The 26,887-nt window shown below is 34.9% G+C and overlaps 3 protein-coding genes across 3 annotated transcripts in view; 1 reads left to right on the plus strand and 2 right to left on the minus strand.

Moving 5' to 3' along the window:
- The window catches only part of LOC126976729 (dynein axonemal heavy chain 8), a 103,039-nt gene extending 89,925 nt beyond the window's left edge, over positions 1-13,114 (plus strand). The window contains exons 85-91 of the mRNA XM_050825230.1: positions 1,126-1,365; positions 2,784-2,951; positions 4,754-4,895; positions 5,659-5,848; positions 10,207-10,328; positions 11,927-12,088; positions 12,853-13,114. Of these exons, the coding sequence (XP_050681187.1) occupies positions 1,126-1,365; positions 2,784-2,951; positions 4,754-4,895; positions 5,659-5,848; positions 10,207-10,328; positions 11,927-12,088; positions 12,853-12,978 (1,150 nt within the window). The 3' untranslated portion in view covers positions 12,979-13,114. The remainder of the gene's footprint in view (positions 1-1,125; positions 1,366-2,783; positions 2,952-4,753; positions 4,896-5,658; positions 5,849-10,206; positions 10,329-11,926; positions 12,089-12,852) is intronic.
- LOC126976781 (5'-nucleotidase domain-containing protein 3) overlaps positions 1-26,887 on the minus strand; it is a 197,100-nt gene that overhangs the window by 160,970 nt on the left and 9,243 nt on the right. The gene's annotated exons all lie outside the window — the stretch shown is intronic.
- Positions 13,112-26,887, minus strand: part of LOC126976745 (uncharacterized) — a 43,681-nt gene continuing 29,905 nt past the window's right edge. The window contains exons 3-6 of the mRNA XM_050825303.1: positions 19,607-19,829; positions 14,937-17,765; positions 14,742-14,859; positions 13,112-14,330 (exon numbers count right to left, since the gene is read on the minus strand). Coding sequence (XP_050681260.1) covers positions 14,273-14,330; positions 14,742-14,859; positions 14,937-17,765; positions 19,607-19,790 — 3,189 coding nt within the window. The 5' untranslated portion in view covers positions 19,791-19,829 and the 3' untranslated portion in view covers positions 13,112-14,272. The remainder of the gene's footprint in view (positions 14,331-14,741; positions 14,860-14,936; positions 17,766-19,606; positions 19,830-26,887) is intronic.

Here is a 26,887-nt window from a genome sequence, read left to right on the forward strand (position 1 = left end):
CTCAATCAAACTTTTTTAGAAGTTTTCAGATCGATATTTGGTTATTTTGGTTCCAAAGTGCTCAGATTTGTCTAAAAGACGAGCAAATCTCCTCGATCTCTTACCATTAGGTCACTCGTACGCTCTTTTGTCCTTTTATCCTAGTCTAAGAAATGTGTCAGGATTGTCAGTTATTGGCCGAAATACAAATAGGCAACCATGTTTTAGTACAAGTCAGTACATGAATTCAAGGAACAATTCGTTATAACTCAATATTTCATATTTACGTCTCGTTCCACAACCTCATTTAATTGCTGTAAAAAAAAAATGTGGAAGTGGGGAACAGCCTGGGAGTTTAAATTAGCGCACCATTCGGTTGATTCCAACCACAGCCCGAGCTTCCTCCAACACGACCGCATCCAATATGCAAAAACACAAATAAATACTCACATTGCCTTCACTCAATAACCAGCACAGTATCCGCTCTGACCATTGACCTGTATAAATACCACTGCACAGGCGGCTGTTCCATATGTTTGACAGCAAATTTTCTTCAACTGCTATATCGATACATTGCCGCATTTACTCTAGTTGCTTAAAATATTCTTGGTCAATATGCAACAATGTATGACATTTATTCAGTTCAGATTTTTGGACAGTGAGGGTTAACACACTTGCACTTGCACACTTGCCGTTTCGCTATCAGACTGCGAATGATATGTCGTTGTCCATATCTTATATCTTTAAACGAGCAATTCTTGTATATATATAATCTGAATCTCGGAAACGGCTCCAACGATTTTCATAAAATTAAGTATGCAGGGGATTTCGGGGGTGATAAATCGATCTAGCTAGGTTTCAATTAAAAAAAAAATGGTTTTATCCATGTTTGAATGAGAAACAGCTACAATAACATTAGAATACAAAGGTAAATTTCGCCACTATATACAAGACTATTATAGCTCAGATGGGACATTGGGTGATCCGGAAAGCAGAAGACCCCGGTTCGAATCCAGATGTCGTATTAGTTTTCTTTTTTGTTCAAGTTTTATACATTCTTAAAAATCCGAGCAATGCTCGGTCGTCCGGATATTGTATATAGAACGTCATTTACTACGAATCACTTAAATAAAAATATCTTTACAGGTATATGGTATCAGCGGTTCAGTATGGCGGTCGTGTAACCGACGACTATGATAACCGTTTACTGACAACATTCTGCAGAGTTTGGCTCACCGATCAGATATTCAACGACGACTTCCAGTTCTACAAGAACTATGGCATTATGAAGTTTAAGAACATTCCAGAATATATTGAGGAGATTGAAAAGATGAAGACTGTGGATCCACCGCAAGCGTACGGGCTACACACAAATGCGGATATTACGTAAGTCATGAAGTGCAAGCGGATATATCGTGCGTGCTTATATAGCTTTATTTGTGGAATGGACTGAAAAGTGAACAAGCAGATTACCCTCAGGCACTTACGGCCGTTCCTAATATTCAGTCTATCTCTTACTTGAGATAAAAATCGTAACTATCGTTGACTTTTCCGTGCCAATAAACTTTTCGATGGTAACTCACCTTATCTGTACACGCTGTCTGTCAATGGGACAACGTATAGTTTACCAGCGATAGAAGTTTGTATGGAAATTGCAATTCACGCGTCCCTTATAAGGCACTTATAAGGCGATAAGAATGACCTATCGGGTATATTGGGACAGCTTCAGATTATTGACAGCTAATTACTCACAGTAGAAGGTAGTAATTTATCTCTATCTGTAAATAGTATATTGGGAACGGCCGTTAGTGATTACTGCAGCTGATGTTCCTTTAATATTTAAGAGCGAAGTTAGTTGACACAGTGGAATTATATTATTGACTTGTTAATCACACTGATCCTTCCATGTATTGACGATTCGTCGGCACCAGGTGGTACGCATATACAAACTATGTTGGACCTCAGCGTATCGTCAAGAGATCATTTCAATATTTTACGGAGTAGAGGATTTCCAATCATTCGAGTTTCTCTGTATTATAAATAAACAACGAGCCAGCAAAAACGCGAGCCATACGACAGACTTGCTACATATCTATATTGCGCGAATTTATTGATTGTCGATTGGAGAAATCAAAATCAAAATCAAAAAAAAGAAAAAAAAAAGAAACAAATTCAATTGAAGCCAGATTTTACAGATGGCCGCAGTAGTTACTTACTTACTGCTTACTGGTCTTTTGACGCCCAATATTCCAATGCTGTACACCACTTTTGGTTAAAACTGACTTACGGCAAACTTTAGTATTCTTGCGTGTCCTTTATGCATTATTCCTTGGCGGACAAAAGTTGCTTACGCCAACTACCAAACTTATTTGCCATGTTATATTACACAAGGAAACTTACGGTCGTTCCCAAAATTCAGTCTATCTCTTACTTGAGATAAAAATCGTAACTATCGTTGACTATTCTGTCCCAATTAACTTATCGACAGTAATTACTCACCTTATCGGTGCAGACTGTGTGTCAATGGGACGACGTATAGCTTACCAGCCATACAAAGTATGTATGGAAATTGCAATTCACGCGTCCCAATATAAGGCGATAAGAATGAGTTATCGGGTATATTGGAACATCTTCAGATTATTGACATCTAATTACTGACAGTAGAAGGTAGTAATTTATCTCTCTCTGTAGATAGTATATTGGGAACGGCCGTTAGTTTATCGAGATAATTTTTGTATTCTTCCTCTTATTTTAATTTGTACTTTTCGAAAGTTAAATATTAATTTATAATTTCTTCGAAACAGATATCAACGACAAATCACACAAGACCTTCTAGACACCATCCTGTCAATTCAGCCAAAGGAATCCAGTTCAGGAGGTGGAGAGACGAGAGAAGCTTCAGTATACAGGCAAAGCAAGGAAATGTTAGATAAAGTTCCACCTAATTTCGATCCACACGAAGTCAAAGAAAGGTTTGCATCTTACATTATTCTCTACTGTCGAATATTCTGATATCTATATTGTTTATATGTTGTAGTAATAAATAAAATGCACATTCAAACACTGGGTCACGTGTCTTTTCCGTCGCAATAAACAGTAAACAAAAATAATTATTGCCGTAAAATTAGTTTTTTTAAATGAAACTAAGGGACGAGACGAGCAGGACGTTCAGCTGTTGGTAATTGATAAGCTCTGCCCATTACAATGCAGCTCAGGATTCTTGAAAAACCCAATAATTCTGAGCGACACTATAATTGCGCTCATCGCCTTGGGACGTAAGATGTTAAGTCACATTTGCCCAGTAATTTCACTAGCTACGGCGCCCTTCAGACCGAAACACAATAATGCTTATACATAACTGCTTCACGGCATAGGCGCTTTTGTGGTACCCATAATCTAGCCGGCATCCTGTGCAAAAGAGCCTCCCACTGGAAATTTGTCAACTTTTCATAAAAAATATCTCTTCCGTAATGGTTATTACATAATATATACCTAAGATTTTTATTTCTAGTTGTAATAGTTGGTTTCATCACTTAGATTTTTATTTATTTAATAGGAATCCAATGTTCTATACCGCATTAATCCTTATACTGGTGGACACTCTTATGTATTTATGATAGAAATTGTATACCACACTTACAGGCTATCTCATCATGCATGCAGTCGAAAAAAATTCATTTAATAAGTTGTAGAGAAATATATATAGAGTGGTTTTTTGAGAACCCCGGTGATGGCCAAGTCGGAAACTACGAGACTTAGAGGAAAGTCGTAAAAGGAGTCATGCCCTCGATTAAGATTAATAAGAAACCAATAACTGCATATCTAGTTTTTTTTTAATTTCTTGAACTTTATTGGGAATCGACCCAAATAATTTTTCAAAAAATATATCCTGTATTATATAACCAATGGAATCTGTTGTTGATGAGGATTAATCTTTGGAAAGATATGTATTACTTAAAATGAAAGGAAATAGAAAAATTTTACAATTGCTTTTCATATCTCACTTTTACCAAACTAATAAGTTGCTCAAAATGGATTCTGTTGACTCCAATGCATAAGTTTTTTACGTCTCTACAATGACCTTACTGCATTTGATACCATGACAGGATACCAAAAAAAGTAAGATTTCTAAAAAAAAGTTTGAATTGGAGGTGGGTTTTCTTCCGTGTAAAAATAATAAAACAGAAAGTTTGGTATTTCCTATCATTTTTAGTAATACATATCTTTGCAAAGATTGATCCTAATCAGCAACAGAGTCCATTGGTCTAATCCATCCTGACTGGATTTAACTTTTTTTGAAAAACCATTCGGATCGATCGTCAAAAGTTCAAGAAATTTTAAAGGTTACTTATAAATCAAGGGCATTACCCGTTTCACGGCTTTTTTCTAAGTCTCGTAGTTTCCGACTTGGCCATCACCACCCTTCTGAAAACACCACCCAGTATAATAAAATGAAACTATATTAAAAGAGGGTACCTATGTGCTCACATGATGAGACTGAAAACTAGTTCCTCATGTAGGTACATCCGCAATACCAGTCGTCAAGAGATGCATTGCCGGCCTTTAAGATGGGACTATCAAATCTTATCTACAAATAATACAAAACAAACATCTAAAAATTTACTATTAGATATCCATATCTAATATGACTGAAAACTTCAGCTTAGAAGCTTAAAGGAATGGGAAGAAAACATCTCTTCCAGTTGTGGACCTTTCACCTTTTCGAGGTTCTACCAAATGACTTAAGTTAATAATATATTTAATACTGTTTCAGATTAAGATATTACGGTATGTTGAACTCGATGGTGATATTCTTGCGGCAGGAGATAGACCGTATGCAGAAAGTTATCTCGTTGGTCAGGACCACGTTGAAGGATCTGTTGCTTGCTATTGATGGCACAATAATCATGAATGAAGTGAGTGTATCTATTAAAAGTATCATTTGAGTAGAATACTTTTTAAATTATCTAATGCCTTGTTTAAATAATTTCAATAGCCTCCAATATGTATAAAAATATTCTTTTAAATAATAATATATACATTCCGAAATGAATATTTCATAATATAATTTGTAAGAAGGTTTTTTGGGATACCAGTGCAAGTCGTTCACTTATTACTTATTCTTAACCCAAAATTCTGAGTGGGATCACAATCTTTAGACGTCTCACTAGTCCAGTAACATCCCTAGCTACGCCTCCCTTTAAACTAAAACACAATAATGCTTGCACACAAATGATTCACAGCAGAAAAACTCTTCGCCTTATTACTCAATAGACTCCCTAATAGTATTATCGACAAAATTTTATCCTGACCCACCTGTCTCATTTTCCTACAGTTATAAAAAAAAAAGGTAGGTCGAACAAAAATTTCCTAAGTAACTGTTATCATTTTACTAGACACATAGTCCATCAACTGTCATACAATCTTTTTCGTGCAAATATAATCCTGTTTTTATAATAATTTTAAAAGAATAATCGGTAAAGTTGGCCATGACTCACTTTTGTCGATGGTACAAAGAAGTAAACTTCAACTAGTCAAATCGTGGTGCATGTCATGACCATTTTTTAACGTCGTTTATTCGTCGCCGGTCAATTTATATTTGCAAAACACAACTGTTTTATAAAATTACTAGCGCGTTTGCTATCCAATTGTGACACATACATGTTATCTGTTTTGTAGGCACTACGCGATTCGTTGGACAATATCTACGACGCCAAGGTACCGAAAATATGGCTGAGGAGCTCGTGGACTTCTTCCACACTTGGTTTCTGGTTTACCGAATTCTTGGAACGGAATATCCAGTTCTCCACGTGGTGTTTCCAGGCGAGGCCGTACTCTTTCTGGATGACTGGCTTCTTCAATCCACAAGGTTGGTTCGCAGCTTATTTTGCTGATACAACTTTTTAAACTGTGATGGTTTTTAACACTATTAGTATTATTAATATAAATGGATATTTGCCACGATTCGAGGAGTTTTGATTTACCCGATATCTCAATCGTATAGCTCACAGGTTACCCAAGTTATAATCGAATAGCTTTGACGTACAATAAATAATTTATTTTGTGGCCCGTAATGTTTAAAGTCTATTGTATACGTTTATTAGAAGCTCAGACGCTAACACGAGGCAAGAACATTTTGTTTTAGCAATTAAAATGTAATTATTTAGCAAAATGATTAAAAACGTCAAGTTAGTTACACAATTTTGTTAATATAACGGGGCACTTATCTGAAATACGACGCTCCATATTTTTATACTCGATGGCAAACAATCTTCCCAAGGACTAGGTGTCAAAATGAACTTGGAAAAAACGAAGATCATCTCAAATCCATATCACACCCTCTCCCGTAATAATTGGGAACTGTACTCTCGAAACTGTTGACGAGTATGTCTACCTTGGACAAACAATCCAGTTGACTACGTCAAATTTCGTGAAAGAAGTCACTCGGATGGCAGCGTTCGGGTAGCTCCGTAAAATCGTCTCGTCGCAAATACCACAGTGTCTGAAGACGAAGGTTTTCAACCAGTGTATGTTGCCAGTGATGACTTACGGTACGCAGACGTGGTCGCTAACTATGGGCCTGATGAGAAAGCTCATGGTCGCTGAGACGACAATGGAGATGGAGTTTCCCTGCGAGATTGAATCAAAATAAGGAGATCCGTAGGAGAACCAAAGTCACCGACAAAGATCAAATGATTGCGAAACTGAAATGGCAGTGGGCAGGGCACATAGTTCGACAGACAGGTGGCCAGTGAGGTAGAAAAGTCCTTAAATTGCGACCACGTTCCGGAAGACGCAATGTTGGTAGGTCCCCCACAAGATGGACTGACGATCTGGTCGTCGGAATACGTCGTGGAGTTCTTTTGTGGAGGTCTTCGTCCACCTGTGAACGTCTTCCGGCTGATGATGATGGTTAATGCTTTTTTTAAGTTTGGATTTGCTGACATACAGTATTTCACTGAACACTTTGTCATTGCGTGGCGTTGAATTCAAAGCGCAGACGAAATATAGCAACGTAATCTGCCTAATAGACGCGTAGGCAGAGTTTTGCGCGCGATTCTGAGTCTAGTTGTTTAGTGTAAATCAATGGCAAATATTTTTCTACCTAATATTAATGGTATCAAGACAGTACTTCTTCGGTTAGCATACATTTTCATAAGAGGATTTCCGGGTCACAAAGTATCAATCACTCATTTATAATTACTAGCTACTCGTTATGCCTATGTTGATTTCTTTTTTTATATTAAACTAATAAAACTAAATAGGAATAGGTCAATCAGTTCTAGTGTAATATTTGTTTTTGGGTTCAGCGGTAGATATATATCTTATTTCATTTATTTGGCAGTAAAGTATAGGTAATAAACAAATCGTAATTTCTAAATTAAAATTTATTTATTTATTTATTTATTTATTTATTTATTTTTTATTTATTTATTTATTTATTTATTTATTTATTTATTTATTTATTTATTTATTTATTTATTTATTTATTTATTTATTTATTTATTTATTTATTTATTTATTTATTTATTTATTTATTTATTTATTTATTTATTTATTTATTTATTTATTTATTTATTTATTTATTTATTTATTTATTTATTTATTTATTTATTTATTTATTTATTTATTTATTTATTTATTTATTTATTTATTTATTTATTTATTTATTTATTTATTTATTTATTTATTTATTTATTTATTTATTTATTTATTTATTTATTTATTTATTAGAAAAGGCTTACCAACTAGACACACAATTAATATTATGACTACTTATAATATAAAATTTCTTATATTTATATTTGTATATCTAACTTATAGGTATGCACAGCGTTGCCTTCATTTATTATTGTAAGTTAAGTAATACTACTACAATATGTGTTTACTATTACTAAAAACGATAATTTTATACATCCAAATTATAAGGGTTCAAAAGCGTATTTTTTAAAATTCCAAATATATTAAAATTTATATCTATACTACTATTACTATGGAATTTACTGTTATATAATTTTGAGATAAGTTGGATAGGTGAATTTGAGCCATAATTGTTTCTGAAAAATCGTACATGTACTGGCAGATATGTACTAATACGAAAAGGATAAGGTGGTACACATAATCCAATCTTAGATAGAAGTAATGGACAGTCTAATTGATTATTTAATAATTTATATAAGAAAAGAATTTGTGACGCATTTCTTCGCAATTCTAAGGTTTTCATATTGAAAAATTTTAATTTGTCTTTGTAACTTATAATAGTGTAATTATTAGTGACATAACTCAATTTGGATATAAATTTCTTTTGAACTGACTCAATCCTAGTGATGTACGTTTTGTAATAGGGGCACCAAACTACCGAATTGTATTCAACCTGAGATCTTACAAGGGAATAGTATAGTATTTTAAGCGTAGGAATTGATGTAAAAGCCTTGGTGTTACGTAAGAAAAACCCAAGCATTTTAAAACTTTTGTGAGCTATTTTGTCAATATGTTTATCAAATCTCAACTCCTCGTCTAAAATGACACCCAAATCATTGATATGGTTTATTTGATTTATTTGTATGCCATCTCAGCCATATGATATTTACTCTCCAATTTCTTTCGTTTCCTAGAAAATTTTATAAAATGACATTTGGACGCATTGAGTTCCATCAAATTATTTTTACACCATAACATTACACGATGGATATCATTCTGTAGTTTCGTTTGATCCTCTGAACGAGTAACTGTACGATATATTTTTAAGTCATCTGCATATAACTCGTAATTTGATTCTTGAATACTTTTGGAAATATCGTTTATAAACAGTGTAAACAATAATGGTCCCAAATTAGAGCCTTGAGGAACACCAGTTGTTTGTTGAAATTCTCTAGATTGATACCCACTTATTTTAACTACTTGTGGTCGATGAGCTAAATATGATTCTAACCATACCAATACATTTTCTGAGAAGCAGTATGCATCTCTTAGCTTCTTTATTAGCAGGGTGTGGTCGACTTTGTCAAACGCCTTACTAAAATCTGTATACACAGCGTCAACCTCCTTATCATTGCTCATTTCAGTTATAACAGAATCAGTAAAACACATCAAATTTGTAAGGGTTGATCGTTTTTTAACGAAACCATGTTGTTTTTCACTTATTAAATGTTTAGTTTCCCATGAGATTTGGGAACAGACAAAAGATTCAAATATTTTGGCAGGAGTACTTAGTACAGTAATTGGTCTATAATTTTTAATATCCGATTTATTACCCTTCTTGAATATAGGCACCACCTTCCCTTTTTTCCATTCACTTGGAAATATACCATCCCTCAGAGATTTATTATATATTATTGATAAAGGTATCGATAATTCCGCAGCACAATTTTTATAGAATACACGAGGTATACCATCAGTTCCCGCACTTTTATTAATGACAAGAGACATTAACTTATTTTTAACTTCTGTTTCGCTTACCTGTAGGTGATTTGTACTATTTTTATTAAATTTTGATGTAGTGTGTCTATCCTTTTGTGGTGATACAATTTTTGATGTGTTATTATATATAGATGAAAAGAACTCAGCAAAAAAGTTAGCAGTCTCATGCCATCGTTCGACGAACTATCGTTAAATTTCATTAAAGATGGAATTACACTTGTATTACCTCTTTTAGATTTTATGTAAGAACAGAACATTTTTGGGTTTACTTTTATATTATCTTCTATTTTTTTTTAAATATTTTACATAAGCACTATTTATAAGCACACGAGATCTTTCTTTTAATAAGTTATATTGTAGTTTATCCATTTCATTCATATATTTTTTGTAGCGTTTTCGTATCTTTTCTTTCTCATTCAACACTTGAATAAGGTTATGTGTGAACCAGGGAGGGTATTTATAATTTCGTTTGAATTGTTTAGGAACATGTAGTTTTATAAATTTATGTAAAATGGAATAAAATTTCGTTACCATAGCATCTATATCCATACAGCTACTTAATTCTGACAACCAGTTTATCGATGAAATTTCACTTTTTATTAATTCATATGCACCCTTGAAGAAATTGAGAGAATTTTCACGGACATTATATGACATATACATCAAACACTGGAAAAAATAAACCGACTATTTTATAATTCTATTGAAAAAACCTACTGAAATTATATTAAATACATAAAGTTTCGACTTAACTATTTAGTTGGTATTAAAATGCATTGCATTATAGATGAACGGTATCTGTGTCAGGTTTCCTGACGGCGATGCGGCAAGAAGTGACGAGGGCGCACAAAGGCTGGGCGCTCGACATGGTCGCGCTACACAACGACGTGACCAAGACTTTATATGAAGACGTCAGAGCACCTCCTGTGGTTAGTTATTTGTATTTTAACCCCCTTATTCATAATAGTCTGCTAACTTAAAGCATTGCTAATTCTCGCTCTGTCTTCTTCTATTGACCTAAGTTAGAATGAGAAAAAACACTCCTTAGCGGCTGTTTAAAGTTAGTGGACCATTATGAATAAGGGGGTAAGTCTCCGCATGACGGCTGCAGTGCGATGTGGTGTATTTGGAGTTACGTGATGCGTTACGTCTGTCTGTTTGTTCATGGTATGGTAAATGTTCATATGCTCGTCACTACACTGAACTCTGCAAAAGCTTAGTTTACTTTTAACTTCCTAACCCTTATTCGGTAAATAAAGGCCGGCAACGATTCTATGGTCATCTGGTGTTGTACGAAAGTAGATATGAGCGGCGGTGATCACTTATGACCACAGTGTGACCCGTACGCTTGTTTATCCTTCTATTAAAAACATTGTATTATGCTCAGAAATATTAAAGTGCAGACAAAGTGCCTACTACAAGGTGACAAGAAAACAAAAGCACGACATTTTGCTATCAACTTTTTTCAGGCGTTGAATAATTCGAATTGGTATATTTTAAGGCGAAGAGTAAGCAGAAAACACTCAAACATGGTGTTTTTAGATAAGTTTTGTGGTGAAGGTATAGCATTTCGAGCTATGAACACTACTTAATCCTGTTATACATACCCTTAAGTCTTATTTGTAGGTTGCTAATGCTTGCTGTTGGTTATAGTTAACATTGCCGAGCCTTTTTGAACTACCACTTTTCTTTGAAGTAAAACAAGTTTTTTGGCATGGCGTGACGCATTTTTTTGGTACTTCTCTCAGAAAAGTTATTCTTATAGCTTGTACTTTTTTGTGTAGGTTCATTTATTCAGATTAGTAGTGAATAACGAGGATTTTAAGCATATAAACTGTTTTCCATGCAAGAATTTTGAAAATATTGGCTTTGTTACATAGATGGCGGGCCGGCAGCCGTGAACTCATATCGCTCAAGGTCGCTGGCATTTAGTGTCGCCTTAATCAAATGAGACAACTAGACGATGCTCTCAGATCTTCAAATATTTAATAATCTTTCTCATCAATTTTACTTCAGGATTAAACTATTTGTAGCACCCATGTCATAGTTATAATTGCGAGACCAAAATTTCATGAGTGCACTCATTTAAATATCTAAAAAAAAAACAATTCGATTAAAAAAATGTGAGAATAAAGCCGCTGTCCGACTACGACGCACGGAGGGACTACTGTTAATCTTTACCAGAAAATGTATGTGATTGTGTCCACTGCAGCCCACGGATACGATAAGCATGATTTGAAATCGTTGATACATGCGTGGAATGCTCGAATAGGCGCTGACATAGCTTAACATTGTGAACGTGGTGGTGAGCTACGCTATAGGTGCTAGGACACACACCATGACCCACAGTCGTGGGTTCATATTTCTGTATAGTGTGTGCTGCAGTGGAAACGTTACGTTATGAAACAAATGAATCCACGCAGCTAAAATGCGCCGCGTGCTCGTGGGACAGCGGCTTAAGTCAATGTCAAGGAAAAACTAAGCAGTGGACCTACTGGGTTTCTATACATCGTATTGCGTGTATCAGGAAGGCGTGTACGTCCACGGACTGTTCCTGGACGGGTCATCGTGGGACCGCCGCAACCAACGTCTGAGCGAGTCCATGCTCAAGGTGCTGTACACTGCGTTGCCGGTCGTGCATATCTACGCTATCAACTCCACGGCGCCCAAGGACCCTAAACTCTATGAGGTCAGTATTCTTATATATGACCCAGTACACTTGGATTATTACCAGTGGGAGGATTATTACTTTGCATAGGATGCCGGCTAGATTATGGGTACCACAACGGCGCCTATTTCTACCGTGAAGTAGTAATGTGTAAACATTATTGTGTTTCGGTCTGAAGGCCGCCGTAGCTAGTGAAATTACTGGGCAAATGTGACTTAACATCTTATGTATGATTCTTCATGAAGAAGAAGAAGACGAGCGCAATTGTAGTGCCACTCAGATTTCTTGGTTTTTCAAGAATCCCGAGCGGCACTGCCGGCAGGGGGAAAGCGCTGCCCGTCTCTTCCCTTACTGTCATAACAAAAACCAGTGTCTGTATATTTTGTATCTGAAGTTTATGTATGATTAAAATATGACCATCAAGTGCTAAGTTGTGACCTTGACTTATTTTTCTCTCTGCTGCAGAGTTACATCAAGGGCATTTTAAATTTCAGGCTGATGATGGTATTCAATTAGTCAAATAAATTATCATACAAATCTGTATGGCGAGGGATACCAAAGGTTGATCCAAAACTGTGAGAAATGGGCTTCATGCTCTTTCCCAGAGATGAGGCTAGATTGGTTAAACCTCCTGAAACCCTCGTGTAGTCAATTTAGCAGTCATATAGCATTTCCGAGATACACAAAATATCATTACAAGAATCTCTCGTTTTTAAGTCTCATATTATACATGGATGGCTTACTATTTGATAGTTACTAATTAATTAATATTATATTCGTTACAGTGTCCAGTCTACAAGAAGCCCAATCGTACCGGTTTGACATTCATCACGCCCCTGTGGTTGCCAACATTAAAACATCCTGACCATTGGGTTCTCCGCGGTGTTGCCATACTGTGTGACATCAAATAATCAATATAACCTTCAATAAACATGATATTTCGTCTTCAGGAGTGAATCATATTTAGAAAGTGTCTTATTCTGCTAGTCATTTATTTTATTTTATTTTTAGTTAGTAACGATTTAAATAAATGATACGAATATATTATATTGATTGTTTATTTTATAAAGAAATGGAAGCATTGTTGCATAAATTATTTACAAACCGTAATTATAAATATAACAATACTGTCGTTGCATTAATTCCACAATAAACATTTCTGACAACAGTTGGTCGGTGTTTAACGGTAGGTACACATAATATATCAGCTATTCAGATTCTGTATTCTTCAATTATTAATAATTGACTTCAACATTGGACGGAGCTACTGCTTTCAGTTTATTTGTTTTAAAATATTAATTAAACTACACTAGAAAGCTGTGAGGCGGAGCTTGAATTAGTACAGTTTATTATTGTAGAAGCACATAAAGTTTCAATATATGTATTCATTCTACGCGCTATATCTCCTATAATGAATATAACCGCTTTTAAAACTACAATATTCTTAAAATAGTTATGAGTCTGTTTATATTGTTAACACCAAAGCTCGCGGCACGCGCAGCACAAAACGGGGGAGGAGTATTGCCTATATCGCGCACTCGCTTACACTATTATGCGACAAAGTTTTTATTTAGCCTCGTGTACCAGTAGCCTTGGTGTCATGTATATACATTATAAATATTAATCACACATGACTAAAACTTTGGCAGTATTCATAGGTACAATGATATTGGATACAGTATCAGTCTATAACATTGTGTAAAATAAGGCTTATTCGGTTATCGATTGTAACAAACAGTGCGTCTATCAAAATTGCTAGCGACTGCATTTAACATTAATGTATAAACACTTACAAAGAAATACTTAACATAGACACTGGCGTCTGTACCAAGTACTAAAAAAGTTATGTAAGGGTTGACAGCAAAAAACGAATGGGAAAACGAGATCTAGCAATTCTATTGATACAAGTAAATAGAAAGTATAGCTCTTAATAATACAGTCTTTTATTCACAATTGAATGATACAAACTAGTTAAATGTTAATTTACATTACACTTATAATTAATAAAGCTTACAGTTTATCTACATATATATTATTTTCATACATTTGAAGCAGATAAGCCTAAAATAAGGGCACAAGTACTACGTACATAAATAATTTAAGAAAAGCATTAAGATTCGTTACGACGCCTTTGGCTTTGATATCATGAAGAATATTGCACGTTTGAAAAATTTGGTTCTTTGGACAATTCGCCGCTAGATGCATTTAGTTGTTATCACTGCGGTATTTCCCAAGAGGTTCAACAGATCTTGACCTAGGAGCTCTGAAAATAGAAATTTTTAAATTATTAGTCAAATATACTATTAATAACACGAATAAATGTGTGTCAGAGACCTTATTGAACTTGATTACTAGAACCAGAAAACACAGAAATAAACAAAAATAAAAGGGCTACGACTTCCAAACCATTCAATAATTTTGCTCTTATTAAACTCCTAAATAGTTACACAACACGAAACAAACAAGCGATAATCAAAATTATAGCATTAGGTAAGCATTATCATTATTTTTTTCATAATTATTGATTTTCGGTTTTGATGGATTCGCATTTAAAGTCTAAATTTATTCATAAGTTTAAATATATCCGATTGTTTTAAATATATTATGTACTGACGTTTTTTTGTTGCATTGATATATCTGTTATTAAAGCTATATTTCAAATTAACAAGATTACCTTCTTCTTGAAAGCGTCAATTCAATCTTTCCTTCCTTAACTTGTTTAAAAAGCGATATTGCTCCGGCATGACTTAAGCCCCGTGTTGGCACATTGTTCACTGATAAGATTTCATCACCTGTAACAATATACTTTATTATTATAAGTAACTATTAAAAAATAATAGAAACATCCATAAAAATAATCAAGCAATACCTTCACATACGGAGCCTTTGTCAGCCGCCTGACCGTTTGGAAAAACTGTTTTAATAAAAATTCCCATCTGTCCCTTTGGCGAATCTGTTCCACCAACAATACTAAAACCAAGACTTTTATGCCCTGGGCCTTTCCAAAATTCGACGTGATGCTGTGAACTGTTGGAGCAGTGGTCTTGGATGTTCTCATTTCGATGATGGCGGGAGACGTGTGCCAAATGATTTGGTGAACATCTTTGTGAGCCCACTCTGCTGAAAAACCTACTCCGGCTACTTGATCTCAGCTGTTCTGGTATGCTTTCAAACGATCGGTTTTGATAAAGCCTAGGAACATTTTTTATATAGTGTGCGTTTTCTTTGATTTCGTTTTCGTAAGCTGAAATAATCGGTGGTTGTCTAGGACTATGGAATGAGATAGGCCTATAATTAGTATTATTGTTCCTTGTTGAAGATGGTGATCGCATAGATATTTCTATATTCGTTATATTTTGTAATGAGTTATGCGGTGTGTAATAATTTCGTTCTAGTATTTTTTCGTCGTCGCTCTTTTGATTAGATGTTAAAAAGCTGTTATTTACTTGAACGCCAACTTCACATTTTTGGTGGGAGTTAAATTGTTCGCGATTATTAGACGGCTCCTTAACATAATATTTATTTACGGTTGGAAAGTGAGTCTCGATAGATATTTGGTTAGAGTTCGCGGGTTTCCGGATTGTCTGTGATATAATATCAGGAGGTACACTGGATTGTGTATTTCGTAAAGCAGTATTATTCTCAAATGGGTGATTGTTTATTATTCTACTTAGTATAAGTGGGTTTATTTCATCATGTGCCATAACTAAATCTACTTGATATCTTTGAAATAATGCACCTTCTTCCACTGCAGCTTCTGTAGAGCAAGAATTAACGATGTGTTGCACATCTTTTAATGAAGATAAGCCTCGAAGAACTTTGCCATTAACACTAACTATTTCATCGCCTATTCGAAGTCTGCCATCTCTGTGTGCAATACCGTCGAAGTCAAGTTTAACAACAATGTAACGTATTTCGTAGTTGGAGCTACTATTATCAATGTCTGCCCTATGTTGAGCGAGGTAAACACCTAAACTCTCATCTAGTCTTGATTTAATTAGCCTCAGCTTTCTAAACCGTTTTGTGCACTGCCCTCGTCCAAAGATATTATCTGTATCTTGAAGACGAAGTATTTCGGAACTGTGTTCTGAAATCGCAATATTATCACTGAGGTTTGGCGTCGACGAATGCTCAAACGAGAGTGATTGTGACAAGTTATTTTTTCTTATTTGTGCACGTTCATCCAGTGTTATAGTCTTGTAAACAAAAGGAACTTTCTTATTAAAGTTCTTTTTAGGCAAAGGCGGTGGCTTAGAATCATTGTAGTCCATCGTTATTTTATGATTCGACATGTTTTTTGTGTGTTTGGTTATTTCTTCACTTTTATTTTCTAAGCCGTATGAATTACTTCTATCAATTGGAAATAGAGCACAAGGCGTGGAACTTCTTCTAGCTGGAATCTGTACTCTATTTCCGTTAATCTTTTGATTAAGACTTAGCTGTCTAGCAAAGTTTCCAATATGTACATCCCTATTTAAACCACTGGATCCATTTGATAGATGACAGGAATATCCAGGCGGTGAGTGATTGCTATATTCATCGGTAGGTCTTCCGTCACTATCGTATCCCGATTCATTTGAACTGATATAGTTACTGAGTCGATGAGCTTGAAGAATTTCTTGTTGAATACTTTGAGTAGAGGAAGCTAAATCTGTCCTTAAATCCTGTACTGATCCAAGGGCTGAGCTATATTCGTATACAGGAAGACTATTCCTGTTTCTTGGCACGAGCATAGGATCGTAGTCAAGCGGTGGCCTATGTGATATCATGGATGATCTACGAGAAATGTCATCGACACGTCGATAAGGGTATGGTGTTCCGTCGATTTCACTGTTACTTTTAAGATTATTTCTACTCATTTCGTCATCGTTTTTTATTTTAGAATTATTATACACAATATTTTCGTGAAGTGATATATTATCACTGCTTTTATACCGCTCCTCTGATCGCGAATTGCTTAAATATAGACGTTCTCTTCTAAATTTGGGAGACTTTCGATCTATTCTCTCTGAAAAGCTTTGCCTCATTGATATTGATCTGTGAGCTGACATATTATTTTCCTCTGGTAAGACTGATAATTTTGATCGCAAGAAAGCATATGGAAAGTTTGGCTTTTTAGTAGATGTACTATTTTGTTGTCCATCTAATTTCGGAATATTATCACAACTAACAGCCTTTGTAGAGTTAACAAATGTCTCTTCCGTCTGCAAAATATTATGATTTTGCTTGGAGGGAGAATTTTTGTTTTCATTTTGATTATTTTGCAAGTCGATATCATCTGAAGGATCATCAGCTTTGATATATGTTGAAAGGTGTGATGTAGAGCAGCTTCTGTATAGTGTTGGACTATTTGTGAAGGTTTCCGTTGTCTTGCTATTATTTAGAGTTTGCGTTTTGGATGCATTTAACATACCAGTTGATCCCATCCTGTGAAAGAAAGATTTAAATGGACTTGGTGATCTTTCCCTCGAGCCACTTCGGATAGAATCTGTGTCATTGTCGTTTTGACAAGATGTTGAGTCTGAAGTGCTGCGACCCGTCTTCCAATTTTGTTTTTTCTTATATTGTCCCGTAACACTTGAAGGATCTACTTCACTGGTCTCAATTTTGATAGACGTCGTATCCTCAATTTCCTTGCAATCTGTTTTCTTCAACATATCTAATTTCTTTCCCATGCGTCGACCCCACGTGGCAAATACTGTAAAATATTTTTCAAATATTAAAATTTCTTATATTAATTAATTAGTTACATTACTGAAATTTGATTCTGATTGCCCTTGGGCATACAATCTGTTTTTTTAACTAGGACAGTTAGAGGAAACCCAAATCAATAAGTCATACAGAAAAACTGTCTGAGGAGTTATTTGCTCTTTTTTGTGAGACGAGCACGAGTTGGCCATAAAAATGTGTCATTTCGATGTAAAATTTATTTAATTTGGATCGACTCAGTTTTAGTGAGCATAATTTTATTTTATTGGAAGAAATGTTTTTATATTTACTTAATTTAATATAACAAATTGATTTGCACTTTAGATATTCCACAAGCTCATGTTTCAAAAATTCTTAGACAATTAATTAAAAATAATTTTATCTCTCAACTATGGTGCACTAACTATGTGGTCAGCTAGGTTAAGCCTTTTGATATATTACAATGTATTGAACGTCATTGACTATATTATTTAAAATATCACATGACCTGAACACGACTAAAATAAGTAAATCTCGATAATAAAACACCAATGTAGATTTTTTCGCGCCGCCTATATCGTCAACAGCGCAATATGTGTGGGTAAAACTAAGTTGTTAAGACATGAAAATATTTAAGGTAAATTGATATTATCAGAAATTTAATAAATATTATACGGCACTGTAAAATTCTCTTTAATAAGTTGTATTTTATTTGATTAACGCGAGTGTTACATTTAAATACTGTTAAACCTAAAAACACAGTTACCTAATGGTAATGTTTTTACATTAGATTTTGCGTAAAATTTACATTTTTCAGGATGACTGCGGTTGAAACGAGTCAAGATAGTATTTCTCATTGTTGTGATTATGAAGTTTACAAAGCAACAGATGGCGCTAACAGCACTCCTTTCAAATGCAGTGTATTTCTAATGTAAAAACACAGTTAAAAATTACACGTGTATATCCTTTAAATAGTGTTTTATTTAAACTTAAATAGGTTTTGAAACATTTTGCTCACTTGCTATCTCTTTTACCGGGCATTAACATACTGTTTTAGTCTATTTTCAATGTAAAACCTTAATAATTATTCTACCAGTGGGAGTCTCTTTTGCACAAGATGCCGGCTAGATTTTGGGTACCAAAACGGCGCCCATTTCTGCCGTGAAGCAGTAATGTGTAAGCATTCGCTGTTGCTAGTGAAATTACTGAGCAAATGAGACTTAACTTCTTATGTCTCAAGGTGACAAGCGCAGTTGTAGTCCACCTCAGATATTTTTCATTTTTTAAGAATCATGAGCGTCACTACATTGTAATGGGCAGCGCGTATCAATTACCAATTACCATCAGCTGAACGTCCTGCTCGTCTCATCCCTTAGGCTTCGTTCACACGGCATTGTCCTGCACGTTTTTTTGCAGTTTACGTCTTAACGTATAAATAGTGACTATACAACGTACATAGATCCATTCACACGTCGATTGTACTGCAAAAAACGTGTATCGCTTATACGTTTAAACGCATACTCAACGGACTTGTCAAGCAAATCGAATGAACTTTGACGTATTCGGTTCGCAGTGGCATATGGTATAGCTTTGTTTCCTTCACACGACACGATGTCATACGCAACAAGCAACAGAAGAAGCGTTTAGTACCTGAGCGTCTTTTGAAGGGGTGGCAGCGTGGATCCATCAGTGACGTCGACTCACTGTGTGGAAACTGTGGCTATTCGTTTTTACACGAATGAAAATTTACCATATGAACACCCGATTGACTACACGTTAAAAAACGATTACAAAAAAACGTGCAGGACAATGCCGTGTGAACGAAGCCTTATAGTCATAAAAATAATATACCTTTCTTCATCTCTTTGACGTCGTCTTCCATGACCATGGCGGGCAGTGCGGTGACGAGCGTGTAGTCGTGCGGGGCTTGTGTAGCGACGGCAGCGTCTCGGCGCGGAGACGGTGTCGCGGAGCCCTGCCCCTGCAGCTGCGGCCCGGTCACTTCCCTGCGCTTCGGCCCGCGGAAGAGGCGCATGATGACCGATCACGCGACCATACTGGCTCGCCGCTAGCACTGCGCGAACATAACATATACATCACATTATAACATTGAAACTTAACGACATGCTACTGCTATCATATCGCATAATATGCATATTATCGCCTGCCTGTACAGCAACGCACCTTTCGCATTAATTCCTCGTTATATTTTAATACACGAATGTCGGCTTGTGAATTTTGATTTGTCAAAGAGTACGTTAGCTAGTGGTAAAATATTCAAAATCCTTAGGAGATAATGACAAACGTGGCTTACTTTTTACGACTTGTCTTGCTTTCCTTTTTTTCGTTGTATCTCCGTTAATGATGTTCTTCTCTATCGCACGCTATTATATTGTAATTCTATGAGCTTTTCAAATTAAATGTCTTGAAATAAAACTAACAATTATTTCCTCCGGACAGAAAGAGGCGCCGTTTTGGTATCCGTAATCTAGCCGAAATCCGGTGCACTAGTCATCACATTAGTACATGATGAATATGAATGTATATTTCCGGGTCATGCATGGAAAAAATAGACTGAGTTATGTAAAGCTCGTTCAGTTAAAGTCGGCTCCACTCGACTAAAGGAGCGCAGAAAGAAAGTAAAGTGGTATACTTGTAAACAATTATATTTAAGCATGTATATTGTTACATACACATCAGCGCAGGACCGATCGTCGTGGAGATCTTTGGGGGAGGCCTTTGTCCAGCAGTGGACGTCTTCCGATTGATGTTGGTGATGATGTTAAAATGGTTGTAATTAATATTATTAATATCATTCTTTTGATGACTTAAATCAGTTTTGTCGTGTTATCTTAAGATTTCACTTGAGTAAGCCTACATCGTAAAGTTGATTATGTTGAGAAGAATTAGCAAGAAAGTATCAAATCACTAAACACAACACAATAAAATGTAAGGAGTTAGTATTTCATTTCGTATGAATTTGGCAGTGCTGTGGTTAGCTACATTATTGTATTTTTTTTATGAAAATAAGGGACGAGACGAACAGGATATTCAGCTGATGGTAATTGATACGCTATGCCCATTACAATGCCGTGCCGCTCAGGATTCTTGTTAAACCCAAAAATTCTGAGTGGCACTATACTTGCGCTCGTCACCTTGAGATGTTAAGTCTCATTTGCCCAGTAATTTCACTTGCTACGGGGCCCTATTTGCTCCGAGATTGATCTTTTACGCAGTTTTTCCACTTATTTACTTACTAAATTACTAATTACTAAATAAATAAACACTTGCATAAAATAATATTCTTCCTACAGTGCGTTCCACAGTACGAATTAGCAAATTATCAAATCTTTCTCAACTTAAGTATGTAGTCGTGTATGTAGAATATTATGTTAAGTGTTGCAAAGCGTAATTTGCGGTATACTGAACTGTTTGCACGCCACGTATATTATTACTATGCAAATATAGCTCGTGCATTGTTTTGAGAGTAAGGAGTAGTTACTTGTTGCTCCGCGATCCTCTGGAACGGGAACCGCAATTGTAATTCACCTAGTTTTAAAATAAATCATGTGTAATAAACACCTATCTTCTATCCTTGTAGATGCTGTAAAGGAGAGGCTACTGATCTTATTATTAACACGCTATTCTTAAAAAAAAAATATTGAAGTAGACGTTACTTTGCGGAATCCATAATCATACAAATAATTTGAGTTTTCTTTAGTGTTAATTCCGTCAATATTTGTCTTTAAACAATTCGACACGTGTTTCGCCTCTACACGAGGCATACTCAGGATCTGTTGTCTCGCCAAAATCTGGCACGAGACTCATTGAGTCTCTAACGCTATTGTTAGCTTGACAAACTAATATTTAATACTAGAAGTTATCCGTTGCAGTCGCTACTAAAGGTTTTATCTCAATTCAATAAACAGAGAGAGTTGTCATACTGAAACATGCAGGGCAAGCCTGTCAGCCATTAAGTTGGCATAGCGACACCCCATTCTGCACGGTCGCATTCCAAGAAAGGGAAGATATTAGTAGGATTAATGGCAACAAACTTCAGAACGTCAAATTAACTTGAATAAAATTTATATAAGTAGGCGCTACTTTGCGGAAATCCATAATTATACAAATGATTTGAGTTTTCTTTAGTGTTAATTCTGCCTCTACACGAGGCATCCTCAGGACGTGTTGATTCGCCAAAATCTGGCATGAGACAATCGTCTCGAAACACGTGTCGAATTGTTTAAAGACAAATATTGGCGGAATTAACACTAAAGAAAAGTCAAATAATTTGGTTAAATTGAATATTTAGAAACAGAAAGAAGTCAAGGTTTGTTTCTCATACAAAATTTAAGTGTTTAGGCGAAGAGTAAGCAGAAAACACGCAAACAAGGTATTTTTAGACAAGTTTTGTGGTGAAAATATAGCATTTGAAGCTATAAACACTACTTTATCCTGTTACACATACCCTTAAGTCTTACTTGTAGGTCGCTAATGCTTGCTGTTAGTTAAACTTAACACTCCAGAGCTATTATACTGCTCTCATAAAAGTTGTTCTGATAGCTTTTACTTTTTTGTGTTGGTACATTTATTAAGATTAGTAATCAATATTGAGGATTGTAAGCAATTACTGTTACTAGCAATTAAAGTATTGTTTTCGCCTCTTAAAATGTTAAATTTTCGACGCAAGAATTTTGAAAATATTGGCTTTGTTACATAGGAGCCGTTAACTCATATCACTCCCGGTCGCCGGCATTTAGTGTCGCCTTAATTGAACAGAAAAATACACCGCGAGATGTTTTTTACAGTGTGGCAGTGTGTAATCGGCTCTGAATGGCCTTTATAACTTTTTGTTACTATTAGTCTGTTACCCCGTCGGAATTTGTTCCCTACACATTTGCACCGCCTTTAGAATAACAAGACTGGTTTAAAAGTAAATCAGTTATTGGATGATGTGATGAGGAAATGGTTGGAACTGTTTATAAGTGGATAGTTTCAAGTGCAGCTCAGCTTCACGACGGATGTTCTAAGTTAAAATGATAATTAAATGGACTACGGTTATACTCAGCGTGTTGGACGTACCTTATTAGTGATGTCTATATTTATGACGGACGGAGGAAGTATGATATTAAATGTAGGACTTATTGGCATAAGCAAGGTACATTTAAATAAATACTAATTATTTATTGCAAAACCAAATAGTGTGGTATTCTTCGTACATATGAGTCTCCCAAAATGGAAGGTGGATAGTTGAGACTTTGTTTTTTATGAAAATAAGGGACGAGACGAGAAGGACGTTTAGCTGATGGTAATTGATACAATATTATTTTCAATAATATTGTATCAATTACCATTACCCAAAAGTTCTGAGCGGCACTACAATGCGCTCGTCACCTTGAGACAAGATATCAAGTCTTATTTGTCCAGTAATTGGTTTTTCGTTTTACGGACTTTCTTTTTCGTGATTGCTGACAGTAATCACGATATTTTCCCGACTTCTTCCACTTGAATCATGTATCAAGGATTCTTGGTAGGCCTGGCGTTTTATCCAATCCATCCACATACACTCTTTAAATTTCCTCAATTCATCTTCTTCATCAAACATCTCATTTCAGTAAATATCAAGATATTTTGATCCCCGATATAATCACGGAATCCATTCCATCTACATTAGCACTATAAATTCGTCAATCCATCTACTTTCATCGACCCTTTCTATGTGTCAAAACATCATCAATATTCCCGTTTCAGAAACTGTCGCTAGATTTTAAATTGTGTTTGTTAGATCTACACTTCAAATTATTTATTACACAACCAAGTTTTATTTTTAAATTTAAGTAAAACAATTATTTAGTTATAATAAAACTTGATTGATTGTAAAACTGAAGTGGCAGTGGGCGGGGCAATTAGGTCCTCGAATGGCGACCACGTACCGGATGACGTAGTGTTGGTAGGCCCCCCAACAAGATAGACCAACGATCTGGTCAAGATCGCCGGAATAAGTTCGATGAGGGCAGCGCGTCGTGGAGAACTTTGGGGGAGGCTTTTGTCCAGCAATGGATGTTTACCGGCTGAAATGATGATGAATAAATAAAACTTGAACTTAACTCAAACTTGAAGTGGTCTTAAAATGAAGAAAGCTCAAAAAATATGGTTGTAATTTTGATCGTTTCCTCGGCTGCTGATTACTTTTCTCGAAATGTAACGTAATATCCTTAAAATTATGATACTCATGTTATCCCTCAAATAAAATTCAACGATCGCATCGCTAGAAGCACTTGCCTATCACGTTCACATTACCATACATCCACGATTTGATCACGGATTCCAATTCATCAACATTTTAACAAAACAAATCTTATAACTATATATACAATACTATGACTACATAAAATTAGGACTAACATTAGGTGGAAGCGTACCAAGAATACTGGCAGCATTTCCGCGCTGGATAGCAAGGCTGATCCGTTGACCAAAATAGCTGCCAGCGCTTGGGTTTCCAGTAGCCTTATTGAGGCGCGTAGATAGTATTTTGAACATTTTCCGCGCCTCTGGGCCCCACGGGCCAAGTGTCTCGTCTCGACACCAAACGGCACAAAGATGTAAGACCAACAGAGACCGACATATTTGCGACGCTTGCTGTCTTCGGCAGTCGAAGCAGCAGCTCCAGCACCAACTGTCGTAACTAATTCAACATTCTCATTTCAGTAACTATGTATAATTTCGCCTTTATTCAGTTATTATTATTAAAAATATTTGTAATTACAAAACTGATTCTTATTTTAAATTAAAGTTAAATAAAACATAAACGATAAAACTCATCTTGTGCTCTGATAAAGTGTAGACTGCCATAAAATAATTTTGGTTGTTATTTTGATCGTTAAATTTTATTATAAAAGATCCGTTATTTGCTAAAAGTAACTTGAATGATGTTCTGGTTCAAAGCCGCAGTGTAAATGATTGAAGCACAGCTAAATTAAAACTTCAGCATTATGTATATTTCAATCTTATGAGTTTAAATAAAACAATTGTAACGGATTAAAACGCGTGTTATCGTAACTGTGTTTAAATATTAGATTTTTACGTATATTTTTTATTATTATTTTCGTTCACTCGACGTTTGAAGACCTTTCCAGGATCTCGTTTTCAGGGGGAATGCAGATGAAATGAGTCAAGGTAGTATTTGTCATAGTTGTCATTATGAAGTTTAGCGCCATTTATTGCCTCGGAGGTGGTATTTCCTGTAGACAGATGGTTTTTGACAATATTGCCAAATAATAATAATAAAGTAACTTTTACGCAAAAACCTAATGTAAAAACACATTTACGCGTTTAAATACTTTAAAAGTGTTTTATTTAAATGTGTAACACTCGCGTTAATCAAAGACAATACGATCTTATGAGGTAATATTTGTTTATTTTACTTAAACTTAGATTTCTTTAAGCATTCTCCATCTTTTCAAGTCATTTTTCATCAAACATATAATATTTTAAGTGAGTGACTTATTATTAACTACTGTGTAGTAATAAATAGATTATATTTATATACCCGTTTCAAGATTTTAAAAAATAATTTTAACCTATCTCTTAAACTATTAATTACTATATAGCATGTTAAATCTTATTTTATGTGAACATATAAGAACGAAGCACTACACTTAATTGTAACAATTTTATTGCCGTTTCTTAGCCGTTGTTAAATAGACTATTAAATCTCGCATTCATTTATGATTAGTTTTGTCACGTTTCTCAGAGGAAGTGGTCGGTTCCGGTAGACTGAATGTAAAATTTACCAAAGGAATTATTGTTTATAATTATTACGAACGAATATTCGGAGGTTAAGTTACATTCTTGTCTTCACATACGTATTCATTATTTGACGATGATTCTAAATCAGTTGCTTAGTAAAGGACAATTTGAGTTTCACTAACTCAAACACTATAATATATTAGACCGGGCTGTTTGCAAAACTGTTATTTTACAATTAACTTATTATTTATTAGTATTGTATGTATAGTTTGGATCTAGAGATCTTTCAACGATTTGGCCCCTCGAACGTGTCTGATAAACTACGAAATGAAATAAAATTGTATGTGTATTGGTAATCTTCATTCAGATATCTAGCCAGTTATATTGTAATCCTGTTGTGTGTTAAAAATTATGAATTCAATATGAGTAACAGCACTATAGCGGTTTAGGCTCTAGGAGAGAAACAAGGAAGTTTCTTTAAATAAGCGTATAGTTCTTTTTGTAACTTTGAATATTGGCAAGGCTTGTTGTACATATTTATTTATTTATTTATTAATGTAATTATTAGTTATTAGGATAACATAAATTTTAAGTTATAAAAAGAAATCATACATTAACAGAATAGACTTAAAAAGGTACTAATTATATATACTAACAAATAAAAGATTACAATAGCGCGCGCGCGCGCGCGCGTGTGTTTGTGTGTGTGTGTGTGCGTGTGTGTTTGTGTTTGAGTGTTGCGTTACCTATTATTTTTTTACGATGATGTTTTATTATTTCTGTTTTTAACTTAATTTTTGATAAGTGAAATACGTCAAACTATTTTTTCACAACTCAAAATATTCAAGTTTATTAGTTAATAAACGTCCATAGAATAAGTAAGTAAAGTAAAAGATACGGCAGCATTTCGATACATTTATCGAAAATTCCCTAAATGGAAATGTTTTTATAATAATTGCAAGTGGTTTGAATTATTTAAACACAAAACGCGTCAGAAGTGTTTCAGATATTCAATAATTATTTAAATCGCGCTTGAGCGTCACATTCACGCACGATCAAACGCGACATCATAACATAGCCTAATACCGTTATGAAACTAAAATGTTTTATAGTGTGCATTTATATTTGATATGTGTGTAATTATAATGAGTGATGTGGTAGCAAACTTCAGGCTTCTTGCGCATAATATGTAGTCGGGCTGCATTCCTTGTCTATTAGTAGGTGACTTCATAAATAGTGGACAAGAATAAAGTCACTTTTCTTGCGGTTTTAATTTATGCATGGATACAAGTAAGTTGATAGTTATGTTTTATTATAGTAAAAAATATAAAGAGGGGCCACTTATTGTTGGCCACTTGTGGTTGTTATTTTAATTTAATTTTT

The sequence above is a fragment of the Leptidea sinapis genome, chromosome 42 (assembly GCF_905404315.1).
Source record: "Leptidea sinapis chromosome 42, ilLepSina1.1, whole genome shotgun sequence".
Taxonomy (NCBI): domain Eukaryota; kingdom Metazoa; phylum Arthropoda; class Insecta; order Lepidoptera; family Pieridae; genus Leptidea; species Leptidea sinapis.